The 9,753-nt window shown below is 36.6% G+C and overlaps 1 protein-coding gene across 1 annotated transcript; it reads right to left on the reverse strand.

Annotated features, from left to right (window-relative positions):
- Positions 1-5,654: 5,654 nt before the first annotated feature.
- On the reverse strand, positions 5,655-9,505 carry LOC134248440 (uncharacterized; the record flags this gene model as incomplete). The annotated part of the gene is made up of 2 exons (XM_062730842.1): positions 9,104-9,505; positions 5,655-5,762 (listed from the first exon to the last, which is right to left on the reverse strand). Coding segments are annotated over exons 1-2 (331 nt in total), but the record flags the coding sequence as incomplete, so codon positions are not given.
- Positions 9,506-9,753: the final 248 nt, after the last annotated feature.

Here is a 9,753-nt window from a genome sequence, read left to right on the forward strand (position 1 = left end):
TTTATAAAGGGATTGAACATTCTGATTACCAATCTTTTAAATGTTTAGAAAACCTTTATATCTGAATAACTTCTCCCACCTCAACCCCCATACACCAACAGTTACATGTAAACTTATATATTTATAGAGCAGCCCGGTCCTCCAGGCTGCAATAAACAATAAATACAAGAGGCCCAAGGGCCTTGAATCGCTCTTCTGATAAATTGTACAATCTATCACTTCTATTAGAAGCCTCCAACTCTATTAGAATCATAAGACCCAAAATGCATCAACTTACAAAGTTTGATAATACTTTGCCAGTTAAGACTGAAGATATTATAATATAATTATAAAATACCATAAGTAGGTCACTGTGACCTACCTTTTGATTGAAATTTTCTGAGGACTCAAGATACATTAATTGACAAAGACTGATGATTCTAATTAAATAAGTACCTGAGATATTCAAAAGTAGGTCACCATGACCTACTTTTTGGTCAACATTCTCTGAAAACCCAAGATGCATCATCTGACAAAGTTTGACGATTCTAAGCCAATCAGTACCAGAGATAATTAAATATAGCCATCAAATGTCAAAAGTAGGTCAAGGTGACCTACTTTTTGGTCGACATTATTCAAAAAAACCCATAATGCCTAAATTGACAAAACTTGATGATTCTAACCCAATAAGTACCTGAGATATTCAAAATTAGGTCACCGTCACCTACTTCTTGTTGGACATTCAATGAAACCCTAAGATGCCTCAACTGACAAAGTTTGATAATTCCGAGCCAATATTTAGTACCAGATATAATTAAATATAGCCTGAGATATTCAAAAGTAGGTCACTGTGACCTATTATTTGGTCGACACACTCCGAAAACCCAAGATGCCTCAACTGACAAAGTTTGATGATTCTTAGCCAATAAGTGCCTGAGATACTTAAATATAGCCATATAATGTCAAAGGTAGGTCACTGTGACCTACTTTTTTGGTCGACGTTCCCTGAAAACCCAAGACGCATCAACTGACAAAGTTTGATGATTTTAGGTCAATAAGTACCAGAGATACTTAATTATAGTCACAAAATGTCAAAAGTAGGTCACCATAACCTACTTTTTGGTCGTCACTCTCGGAAAACCCAAGATGCATCAACTCACAAAGTTTGATGATTCTAAGCCAATAAGTACCAGAGATACTTAAATTAAGCCATAAAATGTCAAAGTAGGTCACCATGACCTACTTTTAGATCGTCACTCTCCGAAAACCAAAGTGCATGGACTCACAAAGTTTGATGATTCTAAGCCAATAAATACCTAAGATACTTAAATATAGCCATAAAATGTCAAAAGTAGGTCACCGTGACCTACAGTTTGGTAGACATTTTTAAGAATCCAAAGATGCATCTACTGACCAAGTTTGATGATCGTAGGTCTGAAGGTAATCAAAATATGGGTTTTCAACAATTTGAAAACAAATATCGGCAAAATTCAAAAAGTAGGTCACAGTGACCTACTTTTTCATAAATATGTTTTAAGGTCCCAAGATGCATCAAAGTACAAGATTTGATGATTCTAAACCTCCCAGTGTCTGAAATAATGGGATTTAATGTTTTTAAAAGGATAAGTCATAAAGTTCAAAAAGTAGGTCACGGTGACCTACTTTTAAGTTGACATTGTTTGAGGACCCAAGATGCATCAACTGACAAAGTTTGATAATCATAGGCCTTAAAGTGTCCAAAATATGCCTTCAAATCAATTTGAAAACAAATCCCCACAAAATTTAACAAGAGGCCCCTGGGCCTTATAGGTCACCTGAGCATTATTCAACAACTTTCCAGTGACTGAATTTAATCCATGTTTTAAGCCAGATGCTATAGCATTTACAATCTGGTCATCATAACTATACACTTAGCAGTTCCTTAGTTTGGTTACTTTATACCCATAGGCAGGGTAGGGGAACAAAATATGCATTTCAACTAATCAGTAATATTCAGCAATAATCAGTAGTGCCGCTACCACACATGAACCCTTGACTCTTAGGCCTAGATCCACACATTGCACTATTTTTGGGAAGGCATACTTGCTTTTCAAAAATATTTGATTAATACCAAGTAGCACATTTCAAACAATTCATTCATTTTCAGTACATAAGTACAGCCCCCCCCCCCCCCACCCCCACTATGGTACAACTGACCCTGGGGCCTTGAAATTTACAATTCTTGAAGATTAGGGATTGCTCATAACTATATAGGTAATTCATCTGCTTAAAACCTAGGAGCAAAGATGAAAATATTCAAAGATTTTATGTTTTTTCACTATACATGTATAATCAATACAGCCCCGCCCTAACACCAGAATCCCTGACCCTGGGGCCATAAAATTCACAATTTTGGCAGAGGCACTCTTGTTCATATCATAACTATGTACTTAGTTAGTTTATTTAATACCCAGGAGTAAAGAAGAAGATTTTCAAAGAATTCATGTATTTCCTCTATATAATCAATAGAGCCCCACCCTGACACCAGAACCCCTGACCCTGGGGCCATAAAATTCACAATTTTGGTAGTGGCACTCTTGCTCATCATAACTATGTACTTAGTTAGTTTATATAAAACCTAGGGGCAGAGAAGAAGATTTTCAAAGAATTCATGTATTTTCACTATATAATCAATAGAGCCCCGCCCTAACACCAGAACCCCTGACCCTGGGGCCATAAAATTCACAATTTTGGTAGAGGCACTCTTGCTCATCATAACTATGTACTTAGTTAAATTATATAAAATCTAGGAGCAGAGAAGAAGATTTTCAAAGAATTCATGTATTTTCACTACATAATCAATAGAGCCCCGCCCTAACACCAGAACCCCTGACCCTGGGGCCATAAAATTCACAATTTTGGTAGAGGCACTCTTGCTCATCATAACTATATACTTAGTTAGTTTATTTAATACCCAGGAGTAAAGAAGAAGATTTTCAAAGAATTCATGTATTTCCTCTATATAATCAATAGAGCCCCGCCCTGACACCAGAACCCCTGACCCTGGGGCCATAAAATTCACAATTTTGGTAGAGGCACTCTTGCTCATCATAACTATGTACTTAGTTAGTTTATTTAATACCCAGGAGCAGAGAAGAAGATTTTCAAAGAAATAATGCATTTTCACTATATACTTATTTAGCCCCGCCCTAGTACAAGAACCCCTGACCCCAGGGCCATGAATTTCACAATTTTGGTAAAGGACTCAATGCTGATTACAATCATGCAAACAGTTTGACTGCTTGATGTCCAGGAGTTAAGAAGAAGATTTTTGAAGATTGCATTAATTTTAGTGGTTTTTGCCCCACCCCCAGGCCCCAGGGGGGCAGGGATCATGAAATTCACAATTTTTGTTCCCCTTCACCCATAGATGCTTTGTGCCAAATTTGGTTGAAATTGGTTCAGTGGTTGCAGAGAAGAAGCTGAAAATGTTCAAAAGTTTACGACCGATTGACGACGAACGACGAACGACGTACGACGGACGACGACGGACAAAAACAGATAGCAATAGGTCACCTGAGTGACTCAGGTGACCTAAAAAGTAGGTCACCGTGACCTACTTTTGAGTTAACATGATGTGAAGTCGTAAGATGCATCAATTTACAAGAATTGATGATCCTAGTCCTCATAGTAAGTACAAGAGGCCCAGGGGCCACAGCGCTCACCTGAGCACATCGGGCTAGAATTTACTCCCCCCCCCTCCAAGCATTCATTATTTGAACAAACTAGAATCTATACTACCTGAGGATGATTCCATATAAATATCACTAATCATAGCTTTGAAGTACTTGAAAAGAAGATTTTAAAAGGTTTCCCTTTTTATCCCTATGTAAAACATGGGTCTGCCATTTTGGCCCCACCCTAGCCCCGGGGGTCATGATTTGAACAAAATTGAATCTGCACTATCTGAGGATGATTCCACATGAGTTTCATCTTTCCTGGCCCAGTGGTTCTTGAGAAGAAAATTTTTAAAGATTTTTCGTATATATTCCTATGTAAAACTTGGGTCAGCCATTTTGGCCCCACCCTTGCCCCGGGGGTCATGAATTGAACAAACTTGAATCTGCATTACATGAGGATGATTCCACATGAGTTTCATCTTTCCTGGCCCAGTGGTTCTGGAGAAGAAGATTTTAAAAGGTTTCCCTATATATCCCTATGTGAAAAATGGGTCGGCCATTTTGGCCCCACCCTAGCCCCGGGGGTCATGATTTTAACAAACTTGAATCTGCACTACCTGAGGATGATTCCACATGAGTTTCATCTTTCCTGGCCCAGTGGTTCTTGAGAAGAAGATTTTTAAAGATTTTTCCTATATATTCCTGTGTAAAACTTGGGTCGGCCATTTTGGTCCCACCCTTGCCCCGGGGGTCATGATTTGAACAAACTTGAATCTGCACTACCTGAGGAATGATTCCACATGAGTTTCATCTTTCCTGGCCCAGTGGTTCTGGAGAAGAAGATTTTTAAAGATTTTTCCTACATATTCCTATGTAAAACTTGGGTCGGCCATTAAGAAGATGAAAATGTGAAAAGTTTTTACGACAACGACAACAACGACAACGACAACGACTACAACGACGACAGACAACGGACAAATTTTGATCAGAAAAGCTCACTTGAGCCTTCGGCTCAGGTGAGCTAAAAATATACACGTTTTTATTAATTGTAAATTTAGGTCAACTTTGAAGTGACCTTGAGACCATGCCCTTTGCCCCAGGGTAATTCCCCATGCAAATTTTAATCTTTGACATATCCTGATCCTTGTATGTAAGTTTGGTGAAAATCTGCCTGGTGGTTATGGAGAACAGTTTTTAGCAACCAGTACTTTTGGTTTTGTTTTCCTGATTATCTCCCCTTGTTTAAGGGTCCCAACCCTTATTTTAGTATAAATGGTAGCCCTTGGGCCAAGGATACCCTGTAACAAATTTGGTACTGATTGGCCAAGGGGTTCTTGAGTTATGGCCCATATTCTAAAAAGTTTACGCACACCGCACACCGCACAAATGGCCATAGCATTAGCTCTTTGAGCCTTTGGCTCAGAAGAGCTAATAAAAGCAGAAAGTCAATATTAAATCCTGACCAAGACCTCAAACTAGCTAGGAGCAATAGCTAAAATTAACTCTTTTTTATGGTTTCAGAAAAGATCGAGTCATAACAGTTGAATCATCATGGTTATGTTTGCTATGACATCTATTTTTTTTTTTTAATCAAAACCTAACAGTTACACATTACCTTTCACTATCATGACTGTGTTATACTTAAAAGGAAATATTCAAGTTCCTATCCTGAGTATCCTCCTTACAGACCTTACTTTATAAATGTAATCAACTAAACTAGTCGATTATAACTAATTTAAAACATGATGATAACACTTAAACATGTCTAGCGAAAAGTGATTGTACAGCTGTTCAAATTCGACATTTATGTACCTACTTTAACATGTGTACGTCTACAAATCAAATTTAAGATAAAAAGTTTAAAAAGGCACTTCATAGTGGAGCAAATTAAAGAGCACATATTGATCTGATGTATATTATTTCTTACATTGGCTATGCACACACACACTCACTCATTCACAAGCACATTACTATATCCCCTCCAACTTCATTGGGAGGGAACAATGTATTACTTACACTTCCACAACTCTGAGGGATTGTAGGGGGTTAGTGGACATCCTGTTGGTGCTTTACAGTCTACAGAGTCCAGATTATGGGTTTGGTTGTTCAACACAGCACACTTTCCTGTAAAATTGAAAGAAGTTATATATCTGTCAGTGTTCCGAATAAAAAAAAAATAACTCTTCTTTTCTTAATCAAATATTTCTTTCAGAGTTTATGCATGTACCTCAATCTACAGCTTTTGTGCACATGCACTTGGGGGCTGCACCCAACCCCCTCATTTTTTCATTTTTTTTTCTTTTTAAATCTGGGGTTGACACACCTTTTTCCTATTTTTGGTGGTCTAATATGTACTACTTGGTATCGATGATGTAACCTGTTTGTCTTTATAAGCTGTTTTTTAATATATTATCAATTTCAACTGATAAATAAATCTCGAGAAGGCTATAAAATTGCAACTCTTTTCTCGTCATCCGCCTCACCTCGCATGAACTTTGCTCGATTATTTATCTACAGCAGAATAAAACATGGGATATGCATACATTAATAAATTTCATAGCTGATATTAATCTTCTGACTGCAAATTGATATCTGCACAAAGTGCATTGGGCTGAATTGTGTTGCCAGCCAAACTGCCTGTACACCTAGAAATGACTGTTACATAATTATGAAATATTGTGTCAAATATGAACGCCCTATCATATGTCATTTAGAAATTATTACCGAAGTTGAATTTTTAAAAGATAATGTCAATCGTGAAGGTCAAGGTTTAAAGATATGGCCAAGGATAAGTTTTTGAAAGGTAGGTCAAACTCCAAGGTCAAATGGTCAAAGTTGTTGGTTTCTTAAGAAAGGTCTTGTCACAAATATTACATATGTGAAGTATGAAAGCCCTAGCCACAACCATTCAAAAGTTATGGCCGAGGTTAAAGTTTTTAAAAAGTAGGTCAAACTCCAAGGTCAAGGTCAGAGGGTCAAAGTTCTTGATATCCTATGAAAGGTCTTGTCACAGGGATTAAATATGTGAAATATGAATTCAAAGCCCTAGCTCTAACCCTTCAAAAGTTATGGTCAAGGTTTGTTTTTTAAAGTAGTTCAAACTCCAGGTCAAATTTCGTGGTATCCAATAAGAAGTATTTTCACAAGAATTACATATGTGAATTGTGAAAGCCCTAGCCCTTACCGTTCAAAAGTTTTCATAAATATGGAAATCTCCAAGGTCAAGGTCAAAAGGTCAAAGTTGTTGGTATCCAATGAAAGGTCTTGCCACAAAGAATGCATATGTGAAATATGAAAGTCCTAGTATCTACCGTTCAAAAGTTATGGCCAAAGTAAAAGTTAAAAATTTTTGTGTTAAAGCGGGTTTTACTCCAAGGTCAAGGTCAAAAGTTCAAAGAGCTCGGTTCATGTTATGCAAAAAATGGCCATGTAGATATATCAATTGAATGACTACCACTTGATGTTCCATTTGAAACATTAAAATAAAATAGAGACTTAAGGTGCTTTCATTTCCTATTAAAAATTTTCTCCTAAAAGTCCAGGTCTTGGTGAACTGGCTTCTTGAAATTGCAATGTTCTTGAATTTTATGGTGAATAGGTATATTTGAGTACTTTCAATAAAGAAAAATAATATGAGCGCACCCTCTGTTCTAAAAAATATAACATGTCTTTTAATCCTCAGAAACAGTTCTATCATTTACTAGTTGCATATTTTAGATCAGAGGTTGTGCTCTATATTAAATATCGAAAAATAGCTTTAAAGATTGGCCGTTTTTGTGGACTTTTTCAGAATATGAGGAAATTGATGCATTTCATGACGTTATAATGCATTGACTAGCCAGAAAATTACGTCATTTTTGATAGATACGCAATCACCCATAAGGGTGAAACGTTTACTGAATTTTGTAAACGTTTAAACGGATAGCAGTAAACGAAACGGGGGATATTTTATGTTTTATTTTTATGGCTACTTACTCATGAAACTCGAATTTAATAATCAATTCTTTCACTTTGATATAAGTATGAGTTGTTATTACAAATTTATTTTTGGTCATTGTTATTTAACCGTAAGAATTTGAGGCGCATTAAACTCATTCACTTTCGACCTCGTCACCCAACTGCTTGGTTTGTTTGGCTACCGGACGTAGAAAAAATAATTGTAAAGATGGATCTTTTAATCTCGAAAAAAGTAAAACAAGACCTGCTGACTGTATTGAAACTTTTCAAAGACTTGTGAAACATGTATTATATTTATTTAATCAAAATATATCAAGTTTTATATTTCAAGTGTCGTAAAACATCGCTAGTATTAGCAACTCGGAAATCGGAATTAATTATGTTAGCCCGTATCGGGTTTTAGATATATTCATTTAGGTTTAGGTTGTTGCTTATCAATACTCAAAGGTGTTTCTTTTGTAAATTATGAAATAAAACAATTTGTTTGTGTTAAACTTTATTTCTGATAGACATTGATAATGACCTTCGTGTAAACGTTTACTCAACCTGTAAACGTTTAGAGCATATAATCGAAACGTCGCCGTTTACACGTGTAATCGTTTCGCCCTTAATCACCCAAAATCTAAGAGATATTCTATGCATTGTTAACTAAAACTAAGCAGTTTCGGTTTTTCAGAAATTCACAGGGCCAAAAAAGGCAAAAGTGAACCTTGTTCTTTGGTGGTACCCAAAGAAAGGTCTTGCCACAAGGAATACAAATATGAAAGTCATAGCTCCACCAAATCAAAAGTTATGGGCAAGGTTAAAGTTTTTGTGACAGACGGACAGACTGATGGACGGACAGAAGAATGAGATTTAATGTCCCCTCGCTTTTGCGAAAGTAGGGGGGGGGGGCAAATAGGCAACTTTTATGATCTTGATATCTCAGGCCAAAATAAAAAAAAAGTTAACTTTGAAGCCATATACATGTAGCTGCAACCTATTTTGAACATTGAAGTTTGGGTTTGATTCCCTGAATCACTTTGTGTGACACTGGTCGGAGATTCAGGAGAGATATCTAAAGTCCAAATTTTTTTAAGTCCAGACAAATCTTGTTGAGTCGATCATTAAGTAATAAAATAACAAATCAGACACAAAAATTTCTATTTGATGGAGTGTAAATAACTGTAATTAAATACTGCAACCATCAACAAGGTCAAACATTATTTTTTAATAACTTTTAAGTCCTCAATTTACAAGTATCATTTAAAATACTGCATTAATTAAAACACTTTTTGCAAACTGTCATAAATTATTTTTGTCTCCATTGGGCATGTGCGGACGAAATCCCCAATGTAATGATCGTGTACATAGCATTGTAGACATGATGATGATAGGATTGTTAAACATGAAGAATTAAAGGCTTAATACTGAGATACAATCATGTACATATCAATATATTTAAAAATAAATAGGCCTAAATAAGTTAAATCACTGTCTCCTTATGACATAGTGACCTAAATACTTACTTTCTGGGGACAGCCCATATTTCGTGCATATTTCCCCGAATTTGCCAACATTGTTTTCTATCGCAGCACACAGATAGTCGGGCGTGTCTCCCTGACAGTTTTTCTTGTCCGATTCTATTTTCCATGTGTCTGCATTCCGTGGACAAACAGATACTTCCTGAAAATTTTGAGCTGCATCGGCATAGCAGAGAAAAAATAGCACCAGAAGCAGAGATGACGCCATTTCACTTGAACAATATACACAGGGCTGACAGGCATAGGCTGGGCCTAGGCTAAGAGCTTAGGATAATGAGTCATGTATAAATCACGATAAATAAATTTTCAAAAGCAGAAATGTTTGAATGGTTTGAGTATTTATCCCAGTATGTAAATAAAATCATTTAAAATCACATTAACACACTTCTTTTTTACACAACTGAACTTTCGGTTTCATATGGATTTTCCACATGCAAGTGGATTCGCCTAAGTCACCTGTTCGCACCGAGTGGTTTCGCACCTTTTCCCTGTTCGTCGCCCTGTGTGGTTTCACACTCTCTACCATCGGCTCATACATTCAACGAACGACAACTCTGCATGGGAGATTGGTGGTTTCACTGTAAGACAAGGCCGTAACTACCATTGAGGCAAGTGAGGCAGATGCCTCACTAAAT

Source organism: Saccostrea cucullata, unplaced genomic scaffold (genome assembly GCF_032062105.1).
Source record: "Saccostrea cucullata isolate Sc308-1 unplaced genomic scaffold, CSIRO_AGI_Scuc_v1 ctg3400, whole genome shotgun sequence".
Lineage (NCBI taxonomy): Eukaryota > Metazoa > Mollusca > Bivalvia > Ostreida > Ostreidae > Saccostrea > Saccostrea cuccullata.